General features: G+C 37.8%; 1 protein-coding gene across 1 annotated transcript in view; it reads right to left on the bottom strand.

The window, feature by feature from the left end:
• The window catches only part of LOC137489326 (uncharacterized), a 49,972-nt gene that overhangs the window by 10,703 nt on the left and 11,816 nt on the right, over window positions 1-27,453 (bottom strand). The window contains exons 11-38 of the mRNA XM_087311681.1: window positions 26,589-26,696; window positions 26,384-26,453; window positions 26,151-26,285; window positions 25,819-25,995; window positions 25,085-25,179; window positions 24,872-25,001; window positions 24,527-24,773; window positions 22,987-23,024; window positions 22,787-22,890; window positions 21,559-21,710; window positions 20,491-20,629; window positions 19,966-20,070; window positions 19,580-19,765; window positions 19,266-19,505; window positions 18,383-18,539; window positions 17,033-17,161; window positions 10,538-15,442; window positions 10,360-10,451; window positions 10,093-10,246; window positions 9,759-9,997; window positions 6,936-7,119; window positions 6,111-6,282; window positions 2,714-2,898; window positions 2,509-2,578; window positions 2,285-2,415; window positions 2,155-2,186; window positions 517-661; window positions 152-244 (exon numbers count right to left, since the gene is read on the bottom strand). Of these exons, the coding sequence (XP_087167807.1) occupies window positions 152-244; window positions 517-661; window positions 2,155-2,186; window positions 2,285-2,415; window positions 2,509-2,578; window positions 2,714-2,898; window positions 6,111-6,282; window positions 6,936-7,119; window positions 9,759-9,997; window positions 10,093-10,246; window positions 10,360-10,451; window positions 10,538-15,442; window positions 17,033-17,161; window positions 18,383-18,539; window positions 19,266-19,505; window positions 19,580-19,765; window positions 19,966-20,070; window positions 20,491-20,629; window positions 21,559-21,710; window positions 22,787-22,890; window positions 22,987-23,024; window positions 24,527-24,773; window positions 24,872-25,001; window positions 25,085-25,179; window positions 25,819-25,995; window positions 26,151-26,285; window positions 26,384-26,453; window positions 26,589-26,696 (8,614 nt within the window). The remainder of the gene's footprint in view (window positions 1-151; window positions 245-516; window positions 662-2,154; window positions 2,187-2,284; window positions 2,416-2,508; window positions 2,579-2,713; window positions 2,899-6,110; window positions 6,283-6,935; window positions 7,120-9,758; window positions 9,998-10,092; window positions 10,247-10,359; window positions 10,452-10,537; window positions 15,443-17,032; window positions 17,162-18,382; window positions 18,540-19,265; window positions 19,506-19,579; window positions 19,766-19,965; window positions 20,071-20,490; window positions 20,630-21,558; window positions 21,711-22,786; window positions 22,891-22,986; window positions 23,025-24,526; window positions 24,774-24,871; window positions 25,002-25,084; window positions 25,180-25,818; window positions 25,996-26,150; window positions 26,286-26,383; window positions 26,454-26,588; window positions 26,697-27,453) is intronic.

The raw sequence follows: 27,453 nt of genomic DNA, 5'->3' as shown, positions 1-27,453 counted from the left end.
GTCAGCATGAAAAGCAATCATTTTTCTTGATTATTCAAATTGAAATTTCCACTTAATTATATTTTGCTTTATTTTTACTGGGAGAAAAAGTGCTTTTCTTTTTGGAAGCTTGAAAAGATTTAGATAAATTATTTTAAAATGTGATACTTACCGCAGGGTGGACAGCAACTGCCTTCAGTTTTATTGAAGCCTAACTCAAATCCCACATCGCATTTCTTCTGAAGGCATTGCTCATAATCACAAACTGAATGGATGAAGAATATTTCAATTAATATTATTGAATGATTGTATCATGTGTCCAGAAATATCAAGCGTTCCCATGTTTGTTTGGAGTCTGTGGCCAGCTGGTTCAAACTACTGTAAGTGAATCATTTGTCCATTAAGGACTTGTTTTGATGTCTTAATTTCTCACCCATGCACAATGCTAGCAGTTGTTACCTGCTTATACTTTACTGAGAGTTGATCTCATTTTGAATTACGATTTCTTTGACGGTTTATCAAATCTTGAAGACTCACCACAAGTTGGACAGCAGTTTTCAACAGCGCTTTTGTATCCATCACCACACATATTTACAGTTGGACACGTTACAGGAACTTTCACATAGACACCGGTATTAAGGCATGTATAGTTGTAACACTGATAGGTCCAGATTTCTCCAGGCTGTAGAAGAAAAATGTTGATAATAGTTATTTCTAAAATTCCCATTTGCAGTCAAAATTTGAATGAAATTAATTCAAATTCAGAACTTCACATGCACACTCTAGGGACATCAGAGACTTATTTTACATCTTGTATGTACAGTTTCCCCCTTTAATTCCTGCGGACAGCTAAGATGTTTTTAAGAAAATAGTACTGCTGTTTTGTTGCTAAGCCTGACCCCCCATTCACACGGGGCTTCAGCGTCAACACTTATCAGAGGGCGTGTCTGAAGTTGGGGCTGACGTGATCGTCATAGCAGCGTAAGCCAATGAAATTAGTCAGCAATTGGCCACTGTCTGAGCTGGTGTATTTGCATACAGCGATCTGATTGGCTGACGCTTCCGTTGGCGGAAGTTGAGCAAGTCCCAACTTCTGCAGTGAGCAACTCCTCTGAAGCGGCGCCAACGGATCCACAATGCAATTCGGCAATGCCTGACGTCACCCATTCAAAGTGAATGGGAAGCATTGAAGCTAACGCCCCCTGTGAATGGGGCGTGACTATGTCAGGATTCTGCCACTTCAGTTTGGTTAATTCTTGTTTCTGTGGCAGAGTCCGGGCACTGGTCATGTCTTGTGAGTCCTGTCTCTTGTTATTGTTCCGAACATGCGGTCTCGACAGCGTTCTTGTCATATTGTTTTGGTCATAAAACAGGGTTGTTGCTAGATCAGATAAAGTTGTGGCCAGAAGTTAACAATAAGTATTTATATTACTAATTAAATTTCCCATTGTATTTTATTAACGTCTATCTAAAACCTAAACCCATCACTGTACTGTAAAAATATTAATTATTGTTTTACAGTGTTACAAAAATAATGCTAAATTGATGGCGTATCCGCAGCTGTATCCTATCTAGACTACACCATCAAACAGTAACATGATTAAAATACAGAAAATCATGATTTTGGAGTATTTGTTCTAGTCGGGATTAGAACCCAAAATTAATTTAAAGCACAGCTACATCGTGCACACGCACAGTCAACTAGGCCATACGAGTTAGAAATTTGAAATTGACCATGTTAGTCAAATGCATATTCTCCAGGTCTCGAAACGCTTCAGAAATGATCAATGCTTTGAATCGCTTTAGTCATGTGACCAGGTGTTTCGAAACACTTTAGTCACGTGACCTGGGTGTCTCAAATCATGCTTCGGTGCAGTGTTTCGAAACACTTGCGCTTCGGGATCTCAACACTGTGTCGAAACGTCAGTTTCACGTCAGCCATCCCTAGTGTCATGTCTTGTCCAGCCCTGCTATTTCCAGCCCTTTCCTACCAGCGTAGCCAAGTTTTTCTTGTTAATTGAGACTTTTCCCCCTTCTCAGGGTTGTTTTTGTTGCCTTTTTGTTTTATTTCTTTCGTTAATAAACGCATACTTTTGTCCTGCGATTAATTCCTCGTCCTTTCCCTCCCACTCACCATGACAGACTATTGTAGTAATGTTAATTAACGTGACATACCTTTCTAGGTGATCCATCAGGGCCGATGCAGTCTGCAAAGAGCAAACTAAAATTACCACCAAAATTAAAATATGATATATGGTGCATTAAACCACCAATCCAAAAAAGTTAACAAAGAAACACTTCTTACCGCAGTAAGCTGTACACAAATTTGATGCCAAATTAACCCGATATTGGCCATCAGGACAGTAACAACCTTCTGCTAATGTTTGGTTACAATCGTTGCTTTGACATTGTGTATCCGCATACATAGTATTGTATCTAGTTAAAAAACAGATTTGTCAGTGACGAAGACATAGTGCTAAAAATAATGCACATATTTGAATTGTTTTGGATTTTGATGAGGCGTATTACGATGTACTGCAGGATTTTTCCACTTTCGGTCCACATGCCTTGTAGACTTTGGTACTAGGACACTTGAAATCTGTTCAAGAAACCAAAGACAAGACTCTCGTCAGACACAATGTATGAATTACAACAGTGAAAGTAAAATCAAATGCAAGCATACACACATTACAAGTAAACATTACTACAATCATGAATGTGTTAGTGAGTATACCACAGAGCCCTTTAAGTTCAGGTGAGCTTCTCCAGTCCACACAGATAGATTTACGGCCACATAGTTGTGCGTAGGACTCCACACTAGCACAGCCATAAGACTCATTTCCCAAAGTGGTCACATCATATTTACATGCTTGATAATACTCAACAAAGGGAACGACATCACGGCAGCTTTTAAACACACTGTAAACAAAATACAAAATAAACACAGACCTTAATAGAGTAATACTACACAAAAATGTGTTAGATTTAATACTGCTTAATAAAAAAGTGCACATAACTGTGATTAAAATAAAAAATACGAACCAGATACCATGCTGGTGAAGTGCTGTTGTTTACCAACACTGTTGCCATGCATCACTGGTAGGATAATTATTACAAATGTTAGCAGTGTAAAATAATTTGTGCTAGTTATATATTGTTATTTGTAATATAAGTGTAGGTTCTAGTAGGGTTTGGTTACGAATGGGTGTTGGAATCATTGTATGTGGGTAGACAAGACTCATCCACTTTTTAAGATCACTGAAATTGGACCCACACTTTTACGGTCTTTAATTCATTCAGCGTATTGGTCTGTGGACTTTCAGAGCTACAAATGCCTTAGTAAAATAAACTCATATAATAAAATAACTCATAAAATAAAAGCCATGTTCACACACCCATGAAACAGAGAAGCTTAGCATATCTGCTCCTGGTTAGGTGGATCTGGCTGTGTGGTCACATAACACCTTGGGGGGGGGGGGGGGGGGGGGGGGTTGGTCATTTTTCAATTTTATAGATGGATTATTGGTTAATTTTAATTATTAACAAAAAAAAAGCACAACAATAAAACAGTTCAATGGAAAACAAGTGTCTATTATGTTTATAAATAAAAAAACATGTTCAGCTTCTCTGGTTTAAGAAGTGCTCTTTTATTTTTAAAGTTGGCACGAAGTAAAAAAAAAAGTTATGGTGTTGACTAAGGATTTTGAGGGCAAATACGTTTCTACAATATAATGAAGGGCACAGAAGAGCACATTTTGATTTCATGCCAACTTTACATCTTTCCTAAAAACCAGCATGGTATAATGGCGCCATCTTGTGTTCTTCTGCATGTCTCTGTGTATCAACTGCTTGGCATCTGAATAATTTTGTTTAAAAAAACTTAATTTTGATAAATTTTTGGTTTCTAGAAAATACTGTCAAGCATGTGTTAGCATCTATTTTAGTCCAATAAAACCATCCATTTTTTGCAGCTGATCCCACACACACACACACACACATTTACATATATGTATATATGTATGTATATATATATATATATATATATATATATATATATATATATATATATATATATATATATATATATATATGTGTGTGTGTGTGTGTGTGTATATATATATATATGTGTGTGTGTGTGTGTATGTATATATATATGTATATATATATATATATATATATATATATATATATATATATATATATATATATATATATATATATACACATACACATATATATATATATATATATATATATATATATATATATATATACATACACATATATATATATATATATATATATATATATACATATATATACACGGTCACCCACTGAAGCTAGGCAGGGTTGCATCCGGTCAGTACTTGGATGGGAGACCACATGGGAAATCTAGGTTGCTGCCGGAAGTAGTGTTAGTGAGGCCAGCAGGGGGTGCTCAACTGTGGTCTTTGAGGGTCCTATCGCCCCAGTATATTGATGGGGACTCTATATTGCTCTGTGAGCATCATCTTTCAGATGAGTTGTTAAAAATCTCATGATGTCCTTCGAAAAAAAAGTAGGGGTTTGACCCTGGCCGAATTTGCCCACTGGCCTCTGTTCATCATGGTTTCCAAACAATCCCCATATCATAATTGGCTTCATCACTCTGTCCCTTTACCATCAATCAGCTGGTGTGCGATTTGGTGCAAAATGGCTGCCGTCGCGTCATCCAGGTGGAGCCACTGGTGGTGGATGTGGAGATTCCCCCCAAAATGTGTTAAGCGCTTTAAGTTTTCATTCATTTGTTCATTCTTTTTCAACCACTTGTCCGGGGCCAGATCGCAGGGGCAGCAGTCTTAGGAGAGATTCCCAAACTTCCCTCTCCCCAGACACTTCCTCCAGCTCCTCCCAGGGGATCCCGAGGTGTTCCCAGGCCGGCCGAGAGACAGAGTCCCTCAAAGGTGTCCTAGGTCTTCCCCGAGGCCTCCTCCCTGTGGGACAAGCCTGAAACACCTCCCTAGGTAGGCGTTTAGGAGGCATCTGAAACAGATGCCTGTGGTGCCTCAGCCGACTTCTCTCGACATGTAGGAGCAGCGGCTCTACTACGAGCTCCTCCCGGGTAACAGAGCTCCTCATCCTATCCATAAGGGTGCGCCCTGCCACCCTGGGAAGGAAACTAATTTTGGCCACTTGTACCCAAGATCTTGTCCTTTTGGTCATGACCCAAAGCTCATGACCATAGGTTAGAGTAGGAATGTAGATTGACCGGTAAATTGAAAGCTTTGCCTTTCGGCTCAGCTCCTTCTTTACCACAACGGACTGCTACCAATCTGCCTGTCAATCTCACGTTCCATCCTTCCCTCACTCGTGAGCAAAACCCCAAGATACTTAAACTCCTCCACCTAGGGTACGGACTTTCCTCCAACCTGGAGATGGCAAACCACCTTTTTCTGGTGGAGCACCATGGTCTTGGACTTAGAGGTGCTGATTCAACCCAGCACCTAGAATACAACCATCAGTGCTGGGAAACAAACACACACCCATTCACACACTATGACAGGGATGGGCAAACTTGACCCTCGAGGGCCGGTGTCTCTGCAGAGTTTTGTTCCAACACTAATTAAACACACCTGAAAAAACTAATCAGTGTCTTCAAGATCACTTGAACTCTATAGGGAGGTCTGTTTGAATAGGGTTGGAGCTAAACTATAAAGGACACTGGCCCTCCAGGATCAAGTTTGCCCACACCTGCACTATGAGCAATTTAGCTTATACAATTCACTTCTAATACATCTCTTTGGACTGTGAGGAGAAAAGCAGAGAACAGGCAAACTTCACGCAAGTGACCTTGCTGTGAGCCAAACATACCAACCACTCAGCCACCTTAGGTTTAGAAGTTTGTGTTAGATTTTTGCTTAGTTTTATGTTTAGATTTTACAGGAATAAAAAAAAAATATGTCACATATGTGCTAATATGCAACATTGTGAAAATGGGAATTTCCATTTGAATTTGACAGGATGGATGTGCCATGAAGAGTGTGAGGATTGAGCAACATGGTTCTCCCTTGAGAAATGGACCAAAAAAGTTATGTGCACCCCTCTTAATAATGGCCATAATAGCATCAAACTCTGTTTGTCCTTTGCCTTACTTGCTCTTGAGAATTTCACAGGGAGGTACGACTGGAGGTATAGGTGGAACCGGAGGTGAGGGTGGAGGTGTACATTCAGAAGCGTTCCAAAATGCTGCAGTTTTCTCACATAAACTGTTGATTGTTCCGTTAGGGTACTGGCAGTCATTTGTGTTGTTGTTGTCGCAACAACCTGTAATTATCAACAGAATTTTAAAATGTTATATGCAAGAACAAACTGTATTTTAAGCTAATTTAACACATATTACAAATCAGTTTAAAATTAACCAATAAATATTTTAGACAGAACCATCAGATAAAAAAATACTCTTAAAAACAAAAATCTACATCATTTATCATAACTACTCTAAAAATCTATTAATTTTTATTTATTTTTTTTGTTCTGGCTAGTTCTAATTCAAGAGTTAACCCTTAGATATTGATTGAGGCTATTAGCAGGTTTGGCATGCTGTCCCAGGGGAGAACCCTGAGCTCGGAGATAATTGAGCCCAGGGCGGTATATGTCTCGAAATCTCCTCCTGGTAAAAGGAGGAAAAGGAGGAGATGGGGTGGAGGGGGGTCTTCTAATGGAGATATGACAGTAGGGTGAAATGCGTCAATTTATTGCAGGCTTGAATAAATCTGATTGGATTATTTCTGATTACAAATGAGAGACCAGCCGCTATCAATCATATCACATGCTCCTCTCGAAATGAGTTTGTTAACATCTGTTTTCATATGCTTGGCTTGATACATCACATGTTTTGATGATAAACATTTGCATTGTGAGATGTAAAAATATTCTTTTTTCCATCACAATTGAACAAAGCAGAGATGTATACTCACCACACTGTCCCTTTGTATTATTACGGAAGGAGGAAAACGGGAGTCTGATTGAGACTTCTGTAGCACTGACTGTAATCTGAACGTTTACATCAGTGATGTTCACAGTCGCTGCTATGCCAGTGGTGGTGATAATGAATCTATCAGTGATGTATGTTGGAATCGTCACTTGATTATTTACATAGACCTAAAGGAAAACATTTATAATGTACAGATGATAATGCTTTGTATTAAGTGCCATAGTGCAGTATTGCAGCGCAAACTCATAGCAGAACTGAAAAAAATGTCTCTTAATTAGGGCTGCTCGATTTTGGAAAAAATCATAATCACGATTATTTTGGTCATAATTGTAATCATGATTATTCCAAACGATTATTAGTTGAAGTCAAAATTATAAGCACTCCTGAGAGTTTTTTTTTCAAATAAATATTTCCCAAATGATGTTTAACAGAGCAAGGAATTTTAACAGTATTTCCTCTAATATGTTTCTTCTGGAGAAAGGCTTATTTGTTTTATTTTGGCTAGAATAAAAGCAAATTTAAACATTTTGAAACCTCTTTTAAGGTCAATATTATTAGCCCCTTTAGGCAATATATATTTTTGATTGTCTGCATAAGAAACTACTGTTATATAATGACTTGCCTAATTACCCTAATTAAGCTTTTGAATTACACTTTGAATTTGAATGTTTGTATTTAAAAAATATCTACTAAAATATTATGAGCTGTCATCATAGCAAAGATAAAATAAATCGGTTATTAGAAATGAGATATTAAAACTATTATGTTCAGAAATCTTCTTTTTATTAAACAGAAATTGGGGGAAAAGGTTGCTAATATTCAGAAGGGCTAATAATTCTGACTTCAACTGCATATATTATTTTCCTCCCTGCAAAGGAAAGAGAAATAAATAAAATAGAATAAAAATATGAAACAAACTGTGCTTTTAGCATCTTCACCGTAAGAAAAACACTTTAGCTACAAAAGTCTTCAGTCAAGAGCAAAGAGGGATTTTCTCGTTGTTTTATTGATCATGATAAAACAGGCGGCAGCTGTGCTCTGTCACTTTAATGGTCTCTGTCACTTTCACGTGTCTTTTGATTCTCAACTCGTTTGTTTATTACAAAATGAGGGTTAATATGAATAATCACTAAATACCGCGTTTTGACACCTATTTGAACATTAAAGCGCTCGCGTTAATGACTTTAGATGTGTGTGCTCTCTGCTCGTCACAATGTGCGAATGAGACCAAGTGCAGAGCGCATGCTTCTGACGCCTGTTTCACACCGCAAGCGTCAGCAAGCGTGAGCAGCGCGTGTGTTTTCGGCGTCCATGTTAACAGATGAGAGCTTTCATACTGCACACAGCAGCAGCGCGTCAGAGCAAGGCGTGAGCGTCGCCGAAGCAGCAGTGCAGCGATAGTTTCGGCGCTGGGTCTATTTTTGACGTGCTGCTCACGCTCAATTAAAATGACAGTGCATTGATAATGACCAAAACACAATGAATGACAGTAAAAAGTAGCAATTTTACCCAATAAATGCGTTAATAATGTCAAATGGTTTATATATAGTCATTCAAATGAACTTAAAACGATTTAAAACGGCAAATTTATTTAGGCCAGAACTACAAAACCAAATGTAAAACAATTTTAGTATCAGCTTTGCTTAATTTGCACACTAGTGTTGTAGGAGAGGGGAAATAGAATATTTACGGGATTTGTAGTCCATAGCGAAGTGTATTGTGGGTAGTGTAGTTTGACACGCATGCTGGATTATGTGAGCTCGCTGTGTTCTGTGCAGCTGAGCAGAGCAAGAAAGTTTTAATCGGCTTTGTTTTATGTTCACTCGAGTTATTCCTACCGAGAGCTGTTTGCTCTGTGAATCTGACAACACGAAAATAAGTAAAAGAATGGCATGCATTGGTTACTTTTGTCCGTCTCATCATCTGCACGACCATTAATTAACAAGCTGTTATTTTGCCGCTGGACATCACTGAAGCGGAGAAAGTAACACTAGTTTGATCATGTGTAAATATCATTATAACTGTATTGTATAAATATGATTATAACTAGGTCTACAGCAACCTGATAAAACAAATGACATGATATCACAGGCGATTGTCTTCTGACTGTAGACAGTTCTCATATAAGTTAGCTTGAGAAGCATACAGTACTATTAGATCTATAAAATTTGTAAAATAAACATTTGCAGGTTAAAGTAACAGCAAAGGAGGGGCCTTGGTGCAGATGAAAAGATTAAAAAGTGTATTTGTAAATAGAGAGACATGGGTAACTACATAGAATAGAAAGAGATAGGTTGATTTCAGCAGCAGCTGCCGAAGAGCTGCGCGCTGCAGACGCAGCTGGTGTGAAAGGCAAACGCCTGCGTGCTGCTACTGCTCGACATACGCGCTGCGCACGCTCTACTCACTCGCCGCTGACGCTTGCGGTGTGAAACAGACGTGACTGTCTGCACGCCGCACATACATAAGCATGCGGTCTTTTGTGCTTTTAAGAGCAACAAGTGAGGACAACTGGACAGAGGGTGGTAAATAATGGAATAATCGTTTATCTCGATTAATGGTTTTTCATAATCGTTAGAAGCCATAATTGAAATCGAAATCGGATTTTCGATTAATTGCACAGCCCTACTCTTAATTACTTTTTATATATAGAAATCATTTAGCAGTGGGTGATACTTTTGTTTTTTGTGGGTAAAAGTGGTTTGTGGGTCTCACAGTAGGCTTGTCTTTCAGCAAATGTATTTTTTTAATAGTAGAAAGTATAATCTAGTTGTTTTTTCAAGAAACAGTGAGTTCTGATACTTACATGGACCACTTTATCATCAGTGCTGTTCAGCAGGATTTTGTAAGAGTTGTAATAAACAATTGCATACTGGGTGCATGCAATACGTTTCACAACATCACAATAATAGTTCTTAAGATGAACACTGATATTGTACGTTGGGATGATTTCTTCCATCAACACATAAGTGCAGTTTCCATGAAAAGTATAATATTGTCCATCAAAAGATCTATAATGAGGGTCGCCATATGCCTTGCACAAACCTGTTGGCTCAAGAAACAGGAGTTAAATATAAGGCACTGCCAAAAACAATGTAGTTTTAGTACTTTTAAGATTGAATTGAACAAAATAAACTCACAGTCACACTCATATTTATAGCAGCACCGGTTGTTATAATACACCTTCACAGGTCCAAGGCCGTTGACACATTTAGGAACTACAACTGGGTCACACTGCACATGATTTGATGTGACTGTTCCATTTTTGCATGTTTTGATAGTGCATGCGTCTGTCTGTTATAAATAAACCAATTCAATAATATTAACAAACGAAGGTTAGTAAAAATGGGTGATAACTTCATGTCTTTTTTGTGTGTATGAGGACTGTAAGTAGCTTCTTTTATTACCGTGCTGTTGTCAAAATTAATCTGTTGTACAACAGAGCAAAATGAGTTGCAATAAGCAGAATAACACTTATCAAGTAGGTTGAAAGTTGACCCTATGATTAAAATAAATTTAAAAAAATAATGTTCAACATGTATCATTTTCAATTTCATTTTTATAAATAATTAGGGCAGTACGTACCTGCTGGGTATTTTACATTATTGTATATGCAGAAACAAGTGGTAGTTGTTGTAGTTGTGTTTAATTGCTGTGGCATAGGTGAAGGGGAGGGGGTTGGAGGGGGCCCCGTGTACACAATGAAAGCCGGTGTAGTGGCTATTGTTGTAGATGGTGGTGTTACAGCAGTAGTGTTAGTAGGTATTGTAGGAGCTGTGGTTGTCCCTTTAGAAGTTGTAGAGGTAGCGGTAGATATTTCTGTTGTTGTAGATGGTGGTGTTACAGTAGTAAGGGTAGTAGGTATTGTGGGAGTTGTGGTTGTCACTGTTGGAGTAGTAGAGGTAGTGGTATATGTTTCTTGCGTTGTAGATGGAGGGGTTGAAGTAGTAATGGTAGGTATTGTAGGAGTTGTGGTTGTTACTGTTGGAGTTGTAGAGGTAGCGGTAGATATTTCCGTTGTTGTAGATGGTCGTGTTGTGGTAGTAGGTATTGTAGGAGTTGTAGTTGTCACTGTATAAGTTGTAGAGGCAGCGGTAGATATTTCTGTTGTTGTAAATGGTGGTGTAACAGTAGAAGTGGTAGTGGCTATGGTGCGAGTTGTGGTTGTCACTGTAGGAGTTGTAGAAGAAGCGGTAGATGTTTCTGTTGTTGTAGATAGTGGTGATGTGGTAGGGATTGTAGGAGTTGTAGATGTAGCAGTAGATATTTCTGTTGTTGTAGATGATGGTGTTGTGGTAGTAATGGCAGTAGATGTTGTAGGAGTTGTTGTTGTCACTGTTGGAGTTGTGGTAGTAGATGTTTCTGTTGTTGTAGATGGTGGTGTAACAGTAGTAGTGGTAGTGGGTATGGTACGAGTTGTGGTTGACACTGTTGGGGTTGTAGATATTTCTGTTGTTGTCGATGGTGGTGTCACGGTAGAAGTTGTAGTAGGTATTGTATTAGTTGTGGTTGTCACTGTAGGAGTTGTAGAAGTAGTGATAGATGTTTCTGTAGTTGTAGATGGTGGTGTTGTAGTAGTAGAGATAGTTGATATTGTAGAACTTGTGGTACTTAGTGATCCATTGCAACATACTCGTATTAGATGATTATCGCAAGCTTCATATACATTATCAAGGTTTGAGCATAATAATCCAAAAGATGTATTACAGGACACTACTTGATCATGGTTCCAGTTCTCGCCTGTATAGTTTTTATCACCATAATTTGACATGCATTCAATTTTGTCTGGTATCTCACAGGGAATTTTATTAGTTTCCCATAACTCTTTGATGGATTCAATTTCCTGTCCTTCAACATCTGTGCTGGGCTGGCTGTTGTCAAACCACTCTGACCAATGACAAATAGGTGTTGTTAGGATAATAGTGATTGTAGATATTGTAGGAGTTGTTGATGTCACTGTAGAAGTTGAAGAGGTAGTGGTAGATATTTCTGTTGTTGTAGATGGTGGTCTCACAGTAGTAGTTGTAGTAGGTATTGTATTAGTTGTGGTTGTCACTGTAGGAGTTGTAGAGGTAGCGGTAGATATCTCTGTTGTTGTAGATGGTGATGTTGTGGTAGTAGTTATTGTAGGAGTTATGGTTGATACTGTTGGAGTTGTAGATATTTCTGTTGTTGTAGATGGTGGTGTCACAGTAGTAGTTGTAGTAGGTATTGTAGGAGTTGCAGTTGTCCCTGTAGGAGTTGTAGAGGTAACGGTAGATATTTCTGGTGTTGTAGATGGTAGTATTGTGGTAGTAGGTATTGTAGGAGTTGTGGTTGTCACTGTTGGAGTTGTAGAAGTAGTGGTAGAAGTTTCTGTAGTTGTAGATGGTGGTGTTGTAGAAGTAGAGGTAGTTGACATTGTAGAACTTGTGGTACTTAGCGATCCATTGCAACATACACGTATTAGATGATTATCACAAGCTTCATATGCATTATCAAGGTTTGAGCATAATAATCCAAAAGATGTATTACAGGACACTACTTGATCATGGTTCCAGTTCTCGCCTGTATAGTTTTTATCACCATAATTTGACATGCATTCAATTTTGTCTGGTATCTCACAGGGAATTTTATTAGTTTCCCATAACTCTTTGATGGATTCAATTTCCTGTCCTTCAACATCTGTGCTGGGCTGGCTGTTGTCAAACCACTCTGACCAATGACAAATAGGTGTTGTTAGGGTAATAGTGATTGTAGATATTGTAGGAGTTGTTGATGTCACTGTAGAAGTTGAAGAGGTAGTGGTAGATATTTCTGTTGTTGTAGATGGTGGTCTCACAGTAGTAGTTGTAGTAGGTATTGTAGGAGTTGCAGTTGTCACTGTAGGAGTTGTAGAGATAGTGGTAGATATCTCTGTTGTTGTAGATGGTGGTGTTGTGGTAGTAGTTATTGTAGGAGTTATGGTTGATACTGTTGGAGTTGTAGATATTTCTATTGTTGTAGATGGTGGTGTCACAGTAGTAGTTGTAGTAGGTATTGTAGGAGTTGCAGTTTTCCCTGTAGGAGTTGTAGAGGTAACGGTAGATATTTCTGGTGTTGTAGATGGTAGTATTGTGGTAGTAGGTATTGTAGGAGTTGTTGATGTCACTGTAGAAGTTGTAGAGGTAGTGGTAGATATTTCTGTTGTTGTAGATGGTTCTGTTACAGTAGTAATGGTAGTGGGTATTGTAGGAGTTATGATTGTCACTGTTGGAGTTGTGATAGTAGATGTTTCTGTTGTTGTAGATGGTGGTGTAACAGTGGTGGTGGTAGTGGGTATGGTAGGAGTTGTGGTTGTCACTGTTGGAGTTGTAGAGATAGTGGTAGATATTTCCATTGTAGTAGATGGTGGTGTTACAGTAGTAGTGGTAGTAGATATTGTAAGAGTTGTGGTTGTCACTGTAGGGGTTGTAGAGGTAGCACTAGATATTTCTGTTGTTGTAGATGGGCGGGTTAAAGTAGTAATGGTAGGTATTGTAGGAGTTGTGGTTGTCACTGTTGGAGTTGTAGATATTTCTGTTGTTATAGATGGTGGTGTCACAGTAGTAGTGGTAGTAGGTATTGTAGGAGTTGTAGTTAAAACTGTAGGAGTTGTAGAAGTAGTGATAGATGTTTCTGTAGTTGTAGATGGTGGTGTTGTAGTAGTAGAGATAGTTGATATTGTAGAACTTGTGGTACTTAACGATCCATTGCAACATACACGTATTAGATGATTATCACAAGCTTCATATGCATTATCAAGGTTTGAGCATAATAATCCAAAAGATGTATTACAGGACACTACTTGATCATGGTTCCAGTACTCGCCTGTATAGTTTTTATCACCATAATTTGACATGCATTCAATTTTGTCTGGTATCTCACAGGGAATTTTATTAGTTTCCCATAACTCTTTGATGGATTCAATTTCCTGTCCTTCAACATCTGTGCTGGGCTGGCTGTTGTCAAACCACTCTGACCAATGACAAATAGGTGTTGTTAGCGTAGTAGTGGTGGTAGATATTGTAGGAGTTGTGGTTGTCACTGTAGAAGTTGTACGGATAGTGCTAGATGTTTCTGTTGTTGTAGATGGTGGTGTTATGGTAGTAGATTTCGTAGGAGTTGTGGTTGTCACTGTAGGAGTTGTAGAGGTAGCGGTAGATATCTCTATTGTTGTAGATGGTGGTGTTGTGGTAGTAGTTATTGTAGGAGTTATGGTTGATACTGTTGGAGTTGTAGATATTTCTGTTGTTGTAGATAGTGGTGTTGTGGTAGTAGGTTTTGTAGGAATTGTGGTTGTCTCTGTAGGAGTTGTAAAGATAGTGGTAGATATTTCCATGGTAGTAGATGGTGGCGTTACAGTAGTAGTGGTAGTAGGTATTGTAGGAGCTGTGGTTGATACTGTAGAAGTTGTAGAGATAGTGGTAGATATTTCTGTTGTTGAAGTTGGAGGGGTTAAAGTAGTAATGGTAGGTATTGTAGGAGTTGTGGTTGTCACTGTTTGAGTTGTAAAGGTAGTGGTAGACATTTCTGTTGTTGTAGATGGTGGTGTTATAGTACTAGTGGTAGGTATTGTAGGAGTTGTAGAAGTAGTGGTAGATGTTTCTGTTGTTGTAGATGGTGGTGTTATAGTAGTAGAGGTAGTTGATATTGTAGAACTTGTGGTACTTAGTGATCCATTGCAACATACACGTATTAGATGATTATCACAAGCTTCATATGCATTATCAAGGTTTGAGCATAATAATCCAAAAGATGTATTACAGGACACTACTTGATCATGGTTCCAGTTCTGGCCTGTATAGTTTTTATCACCATAATTTGACATGCATTCAATTTTGTCTGGTATCTCACAGGGAATTTTATTAGTTTCCCATAATTCTTTGATGGATTCAATTTCCTGTCCTTCAACATCTGTGCTGGGCTGGCTGTTGTCAAACCACTCTGACCAATGACAAATAGGTGTTGTTAGGGTAATAGTAATTGTAGATATTGTAGGAGTTGAGGTTGTCACTGTAGAAATTGTACGGATAGTGCTAAATGTTTCTGTTGTTGTAGATGGTGGTGGTGTGGTAGTAGGTATTGTAGGAGTTATGGTTGTCACTGTTGGAGTTGTAAAGGTAGCGGTAGATATTTCTGGTGTTGTAGATGGTGGAGTAACTATCGTAGTGATAGTTGGTATTGTAGGAGTTGTAGTTGTGGTTGTCACTGTAGGAGTTGTAGAGATAAATATTTCTGTTGTTGTAGATTGTGGGGTTACAGTAGTGGTGGTAGAAGGAGTGGTTGTTGGACAATCCATTGTAATATTTTTTATTGCCCCATTTTCTATACATACTCCACTGGCACATGTTCCTTTTTTGTATTCAATGGTGTACACTATTGATCCAACAGTGAATTGCTTTCCATTATAGATACAGTAACACTCTTTAACACAAGTCATGGTTTCATCCAGCAAATATGGAGTTTCTGGAGGGCACTGAGGAAAACATCCTGGGCAAGACATTGGTGCATATGAGGAAAAGAAAGAGCAAATAGTTTTTACCATTATTGTCTGTGCATCACCAATCTAATATATAATAATGAAACCCTTTAGTTATGTCCTGAACAAATGATGGAAATTGGATTGGTGTAACATTTTACTCATGAAATAAAAGCTCAATCACATTCCCACACCTTAGCCTTCCCCTCCATTTGTCAAAGAAGAGTTAAATAAAAACAGAAAGCAATAAATTTGGCTAATTAAAGTCCCTTATAAAAACCACTGCACAATAGTCCCATGACATATTTTTATTTTGATACCCAACGACTTGACAGAATAGGCCATCCTGTCAGAAAGGTCTAGTAGAAGGGAATTTGTCTCAACAGCACATCGGATATAATTTTACTTTAATTTTCTTTTGGTTACATCCATGAATATGATCAGTGTTCTGCTTCTTGCAACATGATCCACTGGCTGTAATTGGGATGCCTAAGGTAATCCGGAGGCTCATACAGTTTGAGTAATCTTCTGAATGAACGTGTTTTTATGTTCATTTGTTGTTGTTACTATGAGAGTTCCTTTGTGTGGCACTGTTATGAGATGAAGACTCTTGACTGCAAACCAAATCTACCTTCGGGTATAAATAAAGTAACCGACCTACCGACCCTACTGTGAAAATGATACTGTCCATATGCCTTGAATGATGCAGACCGCAGACAACCTCTCATGTGATGCATGTTCTAGCAACAACATATCTAATCTTTCCACTTTGTTTTAAGGACAAAGTGGAAGGTGATGCATAGGGGTGGGGTAGCTAAAATTTAATTGGAATTGGGCTTTAGTCTTGCTTTTAATGTTAAAAGGCCAATTCGCCCAAAAATGAAAACTATGTTATCATGTGTTAATTATGTTAAATCTGAGAGTTTGCTCATTCTCCATAAACAGCAAGTTCAGAAAATTTAAAATAATCCTAAATAAAGTGATATATACCTCGCATCCCCGCACACAACTTCCTCTGTTTAAAACAAAACACAGGTGTATCTGAGGTAATATGTAAGAAGCACATTCTCATTAACAAGCGCCCTACACTGACACTAAGGAAAATAAATTGTTTATTAAACATACATCGATATTTTTGCGTGCACAAACGTATTCTCATAGCTTGTAAATATTCTGATTGAACCACTTAAGGATGAACAAGTCATGAGCTTTGCTATATTTGGAGGATGAAGGAGATCTTGGATTTAATTTAAAACATCTTTATTTGTTTTCTAAAGATGAAAAAAGCTCTCAGATGATTCAAACATCATGAATGTGACATGTAAAAGCCGTGTAAAACATACTTTTCATTTTTGGGTGAACTAACCCTTTAAGCCAGTGTTTCTCAATTATGTTCCCAGGGGGCCTGAATAAGGTGTGTTTGGTTAAGGTGACATAGAAATGTGCAGAGCTGGTGCTCCTCCAGGAACGTGGTTGAGAATTATTGCTTTAAGCCATAAAAATAAACCTTAACATGAAATTCATCTTGTTAAACATTTGACAGATCTATAAAAGTCAATAAAATATGTTTATAGTTTTATATAAATAACATTACTCCTGACCTTCAAGGAGAGGAATCTGATCAGAGCAGGTTCCAGTTGGGTTTTTGCAGGTTTTTGGGCAGGGTGGTCCACAGGAATCATAGTGCCACTCACATTTTCCCGGAGGGTTGTAATAGTCACAAAATAGAGCTGTGAGAAAAAACACTCTGGTCATTAAAACAGAAAATAAAATTTCATTTATTAGAGTTTTTTTTTATAAAAAGAGTCAACTAAAAACGCTTGAATACAGTGTGTTGTTTATACACTTATAATGCAAAATTCTAATTTGGTGATCAATGTATGTACACAACCATGTTACAATACTAAAAAGTCTGCGCACTTCCTTTTTTTATCTCCATAAATAATAAGTAGCGTCTCCCAACAAGGGTTTTCAGAATGTGTGCAATGCGATGTCACCTTAGCACAGGCCCTGCCTATAACCGTAGACGCACTACGCGGTTCCTTTACATCAGGGGTGCCCAAACTTGAACTTTTTCTCAATTTCAAGAAAGCAGAGAACAGATTTGTGTTCTTGTGGAGAGCGGTCTTGCCAGGTGTCCTTGGAAGATTGAACTCGGGAGACCACGAAAACAGAGAACGCATCCTGTGAGAAATGAGATGCTTCGTTCTTCCTGCTGGTCACATGACCTTCACGTGCTTTTAATAGATAAATATTTAAACATTACAGCATTCATACAAGTATTTTATGTTTTTTACCTTTTCAAAATATACTCTGCATAAAAACATTAAAAATATACGCTGCACGATATAAATAAAACGAATTTTAGCAAATAAACGCCCTTAATGTTTTTATTGCTTTATTAAGATGTCCATAGTAATGTTTACTTTCACCGTGTCATTTAGGGAAACTCCTAAAATAAATAAGTTACATCTTTAAACTTTTATAATAAACCTATATAAAATGCTGCGCTTCCCATCTCCAGTCGCAATGACTTCTGGGACTTCCAGAGCAAGTTCGGTGCTCAAGTCTGCATCGGTGCATCCTCGATATCAAGAACACATCCGAGAAGTTTCACAAGTTCTCTTTTCTTGCGGTTTTGAGTATTGGAACTGAAATTTGGTAGCTGATGATGATGTTACAAAGCCTTGGTCTTGGAGGGTCGATGTCCAGCAGAGTTTACATCCAACCCAATTAGACACACCTAAACCAGCCAATCAAGCATTTTCTAGGTATACTAGAAACTTCCAGCCAGTTGTGTTGAAAGAAGTTGAAGATAAAGTATGCAGGACCCTGGCCCTCTAGGACCGTGTTTGGGCACCCCTTCTTTACATCATGTGTATAGGCAAAACAAAAGACCCTTTGTGCAAAAGTGAACTATTAATTGAAATTTTAGAAATATTAGGACTTACGGCATGTATTTGGGCTCCGCCATTTCACACAAGCTCCCTTTCGACGGCATTCAGCAGCATAAGCTGCCACTGCAGTGCAGAAACAGTCACAGTCACCCCCAGTTTCACATCCACAAGTGTCTCTTTTACAATTGTCATAATATTGGTTAGGGTCCACCTAGTAGAAAAAGAAACAGAACATATCACTGCTCTAAACTTTCCTTTGATGAGAATTGTGCAGCAGTGTGTAAAAAGTGGCACCAGCGACTATTTTGCTTGAGAAAGTTAAATCATTTCCATATTGATTTTATCATGCTTTTTTTGAATCCGTTTTATCCTTTGCTTTGGTGTCATGGTTTGGGAATCTCTCTGTCAAGAATTAAAACTAAATCATATAATATAGTTAAGTAGTCCAATAAGCTGACCGGGGTGTCACTAGCCAATCTAGAGGCTGTGTACACCAGGCAGCTAAAGCTCTTGAATCACAAATTCAATTTTTAGTAACACTGCTCATCCCCTACACTCAGAGTTTCAGCTCCTTCCTTTTGGTTGCAGGTTTCTAGTATTAAGCTGTAGAACGAAACGATACAAAAATAATTCCATACCGGGGACACTTAAAGTATTTATTTATTAATTCTTTATGTTTACGTTTTATGTCTTAATGTGCATTTGTTGTTACTATGTGAGTTCCTTTGTGTGGCACTGTTATGAGATGAGGACAGTTGACTGCAAACCATATCTACCTACCAAACAACCTCTGTAAACTATGCCACTAGTGTCATTCTAAACTAATCCACTGTTTTTAAAAAGGTTCCTTAATACATTATCCGTCATTGAGGAGATTCATAGTTTATGAACATCATAACATGTACATCTGTACAGCTTTGCATTTACTGTTACTTACAAGTGTGTGGCAATCCTTAAAGACATCACTTATTATGATGCTACATCGTTTTTCAGACCAGACACTGCGATGTGGATTTTCTGTACACAAGTCTTTTATGTTTGTCACATCCGGGCAGTCGGGTTTCACCTTCCAGCTGATCCCAAACTCCTCTGGATCGGTCACCACTTCTCCATTGTGTTTCATAAAGTCATTATTTGCATTACCATCAAAGTTTCCACACAGTCCACACACATTGCCCTGCAATAGAGATCACGAGAATGTTAAGAGATGAATATTATTGTGTACTGGTTGTTGTTGTGAGGAATGCATACCTTTAAGTTGGGATGGAGTTGAAGAATCACACTTGTTTTATTGTCCCAGATTAAGTTCAAAAGGCCTTGGACCTCTACAACAATATATATCCCAGCAGAATGGATTTGATATTTGTATTCAGTGTTGCTGCTTTCCAAAACCTTGACTCCATCCTCAGATAAATGTATCTCAGATGGCTGCTGGATCTAAAATGATATTTTAAGATATTTTCCTCATATGGCATTAATGCAAATTCACACATTACAGATTTTGTATCTAAATTTTAAAAAACGTGTTTGTCCTCATTACATAAACAAAAAAAAGGGATGTTATTGTTGCAAATGATGCAATTGTAAAATGTGTAATACTACATGAATGCTTAGTTTGAGCTATAAAATGAGCTCACCCCAAAGAACAGACTGATGGACTTGCAGATGGTGCTGGTGGATTCACAGAGTTTGTTCTCTGAGACAAGTCTGAATGAGGGAGATTGGTCCATACTGCAAGAATCCTACAAATAATGACGCCAGACAGTGAAGAAGTTGACACAAACAAGACAATTCACTACTTTTGTAAAGTGAAATACATGTTCATTGTATTCTTAGATGTTTTCTACAACACATACTTAAAAATACTTATTTTTATATTAAACTATTATCAACAGTATTTCAATATTGCATGAGGAAGACCAGTGGTGGAACAACATAAAGCATGCATGTTTAATAATAAGACTTTCCAAATTTCGGTTGTGCGTCCTCAATTTCTGCAAAGTTTGATTAAGAATTTCTAAAACCTGCAGAAACCCTGAATATGATTTGGAATGTAGCAAATTAAGTACTATCCTCATTATAACAGAAGCAAATGTACTTAAGTATACTATCAAACAAACATATTTACTGCCAGCAAGTTACACAGAATAGGGAAAACATACGTGAGCCAAAGTGTGTGCACAATCTCCATGGTAGGAGTATCTGTTGCCATCAAAAGTCTTGAAATGACCTTCACCGTAGATGGTACAGGTTCCGTAACACGACACTTCTGTACAAATCCACATACCGTTGGTGCATGTGCTGAAATAAAAAAAAAGAAGCCCATTTTATCTGATTTTTACCTTGGATAAAATAAAACGTGCAACTAGTATTGCTCCTCTATGGTCAATCTACTTCTAAGTTCTCTCTGCTTCACAGTGGTGGGCTCCTGCCTGTTCAGCTCTGACTTTCTACAAGCACCTAATTTAATTAACTTTATTCTTAAAAAGACTTATAGTATTTTGACACGTCACATCTTGTGATGTTGATACAATGTAGATTTCAAGAGTTCACACTTAGCTGATGATTGGTAATAAGCTAGTTTGGCATGCTGTCCCGGAAGAGAGCCCCGAGCTCATAAGATCCTCGAGCCCGGAGCTCCCTTCCGTTGCAGGCGAGAGGGGAATTTTGAGCTCGGGTAGATCTTGAGAACCCCTCACCCCCACCCCCCGCCCCCCTAAGTGGATGGTGCTAATTTGGTTTAGTCAATTTATTTAAGTCTCATGTTTTTGGGAGTGTGGGAGGAAACTAGAGGACCCGGGGAAAACCCACGCAAGCACTGGGAGAACACAAATTCGACACGAAAATGCCGTCCGGTTGGGTGGATACCCGAGCCAGAGGCATTTTTTGCTGTGAGGCCGCAGTGCTATCCGCTGGGCCGCCGTGCTGCCCTGTAGAAAAGAGGAGGAGAAGGGGTGGAAGGGGGGATTCTTCAAGACGAAGATGACTAAAGGTAAGATGTTTTGTTATTTATACTGGGTTAGGAATAGTCTGATTGGTGGTTCGTACATTAGCTAGACTCGGGGCCAGCCGTGTCAATCATAAGCACGTGATCCTCTTGAAATTTGTTTATGAATAAACTTCACTTACGACAAAAGTTAATCTTCAGTTAATTAATTCAACTAATCTTCACATTTAAATTAACATGTACTACATCTGTCAACATTAATAATGTACAGGGATGGGCTCACCAGGTGTTACAGTCCTGTTGAACTTGCTCCATAGGTTTATAGGTGACCCCGTTGTGGGTACATGAACATTCATAACTCGCCACACATCCACCTTCTCCATCAGCCAGAAGACCCTCAGGACACATACACCCTGATACACACCCTGTGCTGACCTATTGCCAACACACAAGCCCAAAAACAATCAGTGTCATTACAGAATACTTATTCCTTTTCATGTTAATAATGCATTATAAACTGTAGGGCTGCTCGATTTTGGGAAAAATCATAATCACGATTATTTTGGTGATGATTGTAATCACGATTATTCAAAACGATTACTGTTGAAGTCAAAATTATTAGCGCTTCTGGGAATATGTTTTTTTTTTTAATAAATATTTCCCAAATGATGTTTAACAGAGCAAGGAATTTTAACAGTATTTCCTATAATATTTTTCTTCTAGGCTTATTTGTTTTATTTTAGCTAGAATAAAAGCAGGTTTAAATATTTTGAAACCCATTTTAAGGTCAATATTATTACCCCTACTTGAGCGATATATTTTTTGATTGTCTGCAGAAGAAACTACTGTTATACAATGAACTGCTTAATTACCCTTATTAAGCCTTTAAATTGCACTTTAATCTGAATGCTTGTGTTTAGAAAAATATCTAGAAAAATTTTATGTACTGTCATCATAACAAAGATAAAAGAAATCAGTAATCAGAAATGATATATAGAAACTATTATGTTCAGAAATAAGTTTTTAAAAAAAATCTTTCCATTAAACAGAAATTGGGCAGGAAAAGGGTTGCTAATATTCAGGAGGGCTAATAATTCTGACTTTAATGTATACATACAGTTATTTTCCTCCCTGCAAAGGAAAAATAAATAAATACATAATAAAAAATAAATACAAATAAATAAATAATCACTAAACACTGCGTTTTGACATCTATTTGACCATTAAAGCGCTCACATTAAGATGACTTTAGAAGTCTGCGCCTCGTCAGCAGAGGTGCGCGATGCCGCACACACATAAGCACGCGGTCTTTCGCGCTTTTAGGAGCAACAGCTGAAAGGGGGGCGGTATATAATGCAATAATCGTTTATCTCGATTAATGCTTTTTCATAATCGTTTGAAGCCAAAATGGAAATCGAAATTGGATTTTCGATTAATTGCACAGCCCTAATAAACTGATATTATTCCTTCCATCCTATTATCATGTATATGTTCCATCCATCAGAACTTACACAATTGTTGGAGTCTTGTTTCTCACATGTACTCTGACACTCCATCCCTTTCTGATCTTGTTCATTATTAGAGCAGTTGAAGAAGATCATTGGAGGCTTGCAGTCTAATGTGGAATAAGTATAAAAAAAAACACATCATACAAGGGTTGTATACCTTAGCTCAGTCTTATACAATGTCTTAACAGGTATTTACTGCTCACCTTGACTGGAGCACTGCAATTTGCCAAGGTTGCAGGTGCTGCAATATGACCAAACCAGATAATATAGGTTATCATATGTTTTTAATCAATAATGTAATGCATGGGTACTCAATTAGCATCCCAAAGCCTGCGTCTACACCATGCTGAACATGCATGTATGCATAATGTATTTATTTTCCAATAGATTGAACTCAAAGAGTAATGCACATATTAGGTTTTATGTTCACTTCATTTAAATGCAGCTTGCACTCCTAAAACCGGTCGCATACTGAACAAAAAGCTTAGGAAATATGGCAAAAAGTGGTCAATCCCAGATGTGCGTTGAGCAGTAAAAAAAACAACTGACTAAAAGTTAAATGTACAACTAATACTATAGCAATACTATTAATAATAATAACGACAACAACTTTGTATATTGACCCAGAGTATAAAACTCACCCTAAAAAGACAAAAAACACAAAAAAAGTATTAATTTGTTTAATATTATTAGATTAATATTTATTAAATTCAGAAAAAAACATTGGCCTATATTTAATGCTGATTTTGCATAAATAAATGCATTTTTTCAAAGTTAATCCACATTCTTTTGTTCCACATTACGATCACGTTCAGTGTTACATTTTAAATAGATAAGGACAGGCCAGACTTACTAATAAACTGAATTTTAAAGCCAGTAAAACTGATAAAACTATCTCATACAAAGTTTATTACGTCATTGCCTACGTTTGCATGGACATCAGTAATCAAATTATTTGCCTTAATCTGAGTAAGACAATAATATGATTAAGGTGTTTACATGAATTGCATTTTGAATGTTCCGTTCTTTGAATGATCCTGTATTACATGTTATAGCACATAATTCGATTAACGTCATTGCGTCACCAGGCTATCCATATTTCCTCCGGAGTTTCATGTAATATCAGGCGTTTCATTCTTAATTTGTTGACTTTAACTGCAGTTGGGCACTTTCACTTTCATTCAGGAACATTTCATGCATGCCCCCCGTGAAAATCAAGATACTGGATGCGAGTATGAACTGCTTGAAGAGTGTTGTTTTAAAGGAATTTGATACTGCGTGGCGTACGGAACCTCTGCATTTTGTGATGCAGGTATCTGTGGTCCTTCACTGACTCTGAAGGTGCAGAGAAGAATGTGTCAAACAGTCGTGTGTATATGGACTATCCTGTTGCAAAATGCGGTGAAAATCCTACACGACTGTAAGTGTTTGATTGTGGTATTTGCATGTCTGTACTGCCCTAAAATCGGCATACTCCACATCTTAACTCGATTTCTGTTTAGCTCGATTATGACTTTAGTCAGACTAGGGTCATCAAAAATTACTGTTTACATTGTCGACTCTTAATCAGAGTATTGTCGTAATCATATTAAAATTAGATTAGTGGTGTCCATGACAAATGTTCTCATTGTGTTGTTTGTGGCATTTCGCATTTCATGTGGATAAATGTTCCCTCCTTGTTCTCTGAACTTGAGTACCCCTGATGTAATGTGTCAATAATGTATGCTGAACCATCATATTTACCATTTAACTCCATCTTTGGAGATTGTTTCTGATGGATGTATGACCTTGTCATCAAGATAACAAGGGCACTGGTCAGCAGGCACACATCTGTCCTCTTCATTAAGGAAGGTTCCCTCAGGACAGACGCAGCCATCTACAGGTGTGAAGGACCCTTGGCAGGTGTTTTCTTGTCCACTGAGAGAACGGCAGGTGTTGTCACAACTGGTCACACCATAGGAGTATTTCATATTGTCTGGACAGTTAGTCTCTGTAAGACAGATGTTTCAAACATAGTTAAACGTGTCCCTTAAAATAATAAAATTAATAAGAATTTCAAGCAATATGAACAACAACAAAAACTCTCACCACAAGGCTCTGCATCCATCCAGCCTTGGAGAATGATTCCTCTGGCAGCACATGCGTGGGCATAGGTGGAAAGAGCCGCACACATGCACTTCCTGATATCTGCACACTTGCAGGTGTCATAGACGCACCACTGCAGAAAATGAAACTCAGATTAAATGGAGAAAGGGGCTCTTTACATTGGTTTATTCTTTCACTTTGTGCAAAAACACTCACTTGGTAGTAAATGTCAGGGCATATTTCTGAATGACATGCCGAAAAGACTCCACTTTGATTTGTAAGGCGGGAACACCAGTCTTTAGCAAGTTTCTCTGTATAAAAAGAACAACATCTATAATTTGAGCAAGACAAACAAAAAATTGTCCTCCAATATCCCAAACAATAACATATTTATTTATAGGGCTGGGAATTTTTCATGCTACAACAGCCTAAACTATGTTTATTAAATCCTGTTATTGGTGCTTATTACACAGCTCTCTGGAATATTCTGATTGATCAACTTTGAGTTTGCTATTCCCAGATAACAACTGCTGAAACTAATAATGCAGGCTCATCTTGTAGTTTGAATCATGTTGACCGTATTTTCCAACCCAGGCTCATTCTGAAAATGTACAACTATATACATTTCTGGAGAGCGCCAATTTTTTATTATTTTTTTTGCAGTTTTTATTTTTGCTAATTTAATGTTTGGCAGCAGCTTGTGACTAAATTATGCATAGGTTAGTGTAGGTTGCATTCAGCCAATTTGATTCAGCTTTATCACAGTTCAGACCAATGTTTTGTGATTAACTGTTTACTTTAGTAACAATATAATAAGCAGTATAATGTACATCCAGGCATATGTTTTTACAGAATGAAGCCAGACAGGCTTATCAGCAGCCAGACATACTGTATGAAGTCCTTTTATTGATGCATGCTGTAGTAATGTTTCTAAAAAAAGTCAAAAGTACCTGTCTCAATGCGCAAGCTACAAGGGTTTTCCGTAAATGTGTCTTTAACATCTGCACAGCTGTACTGCACACTGTTTTTTATCCAGTAGTTGACAAAGGTTGTGGATGTGCCCTCTATAATGCCCGATTCTGTTTTAAAGTCGTCTTTTTGGACATTGTTATAGTTTCCACACAGACCTGAAACAAACAAGATGTAGAATTTAATGGAAAGACAACAAGAGAATACACTTATTGTGTTACAAATGTATCAATAAGATGCCTGTGAAGTTGTTTCTTACAATAGGATTACAGTGAATCATTAAAAGCAGGATTTGCTGTCTTTCTTTACTCACCAGTCATTTTCCCTTTCTCTTCAGTGCTGGCTACAATATACAACTGCATAATTGGAGCTAGCTGGATTTCTAGACGAATACTGTGTAAATCAGCAATAACGAAAGATGAAGAGGGCTGGAAGATGCTCACAGGACCTGGGACAATGAAACAGGTAGTTAGCATATGAACAGAAGCTTGCAACTGTAGATTTAATTTTGGTTTAACATGCTTATGATGAACATGAATCCCCCACCTATGATGGCAGGGAGGTTAAATGGGCTGTTTCCATTCAGTGTCACATCACCATTAGAGGAAAAGCTGATCTGTTTTGCAAGGAAAACAACAATGTAATGATTTTGACACTATTAGTTGGTTCTTTTCTTGAATATTTTCTGCTTATTTTAGAATTGGAAATGATGAAAACGTTTAAAAGAAAAAAAATTAAACCCGGAGCTTACAGTGATTCCCAAGATGACAAGGGCAACTGAATTTAGACAAATGTCTGTTCGGTCCGGGTTACACGGTGCCAGATTGCCCACAACAGCAAAGTCACTGTCATTAGAGTGCTGGAACAAACAAACAAACATATAATAAATATAAGTAAATGTAAATAAATGTAAGTGCTGACATCAGAAGTTAAAAAAGGAATCTCAAGCACTTCCAAATGATAAATAATGTTGGAAGTGGTGTAAAGTAATAAGTTAAAAAGACTCAAATTACTGTAATTGAGTAGTTTTTCCTTACCACTTCATGTACTTCAAAATGTTAGTGCTGTCTCAGTACTTTTACTGTGCTATTTTTACTCAGCCTCACTCATGATTCCCATCCAATCAAATCGCACATATAAAACCTGCATCAGGCAGACTGACATCAAGGCATGGACGCTTAACAGCAGGGATGTGTAAACTTGATCCTGGAGGGCTGGTGTCCCTGCAGAGCTTTGCTCCAACACTAACCAAACACACCTGAGCACACTAATTAGCGTCTTTAAGATCACCAGAAAGCTACAGGCAGGTGTGTTTGAGTTGGGTTGGAGCAAAACTATGCAGGACACCGGCCCTCCAGGATCAAGTTCGCTCATTCCAGCTTTACAGTATACTCTTGTCGTCTATGCAAGTTTTAGGAATAACAAATAATAACTTGACTTCTAGTTGATCATTTGGTATGGCAAGTGGCTTATGTGAAAGGCAAAGGCCTCTAGATTACGCTTATTTTACCAAAATAAAATATGATCATGCCTTGATTTTGAATTATTTAATGAGGACAGTAGGGTCTGACTTTGCTTAGACAAAAGTCTTGTCACTTAACAGAAATAATGTACAG

Source organism: Danio rerio, chromosome 25 (assembly GCF_052040795.2).
Source record: "Danio rerio strain M-AB ecotype USA chromosome 25, GRCz13ab, whole genome shotgun sequence".
In the NCBI taxonomy this organism is placed as follows: domain Eukaryota; kingdom Metazoa; phylum Chordata; class Actinopteri; order Cypriniformes; family Danionidae; genus Danio; species Danio rerio.
This window is presented reverse-complemented; position numbering and strand designations above follow the sequence as displayed.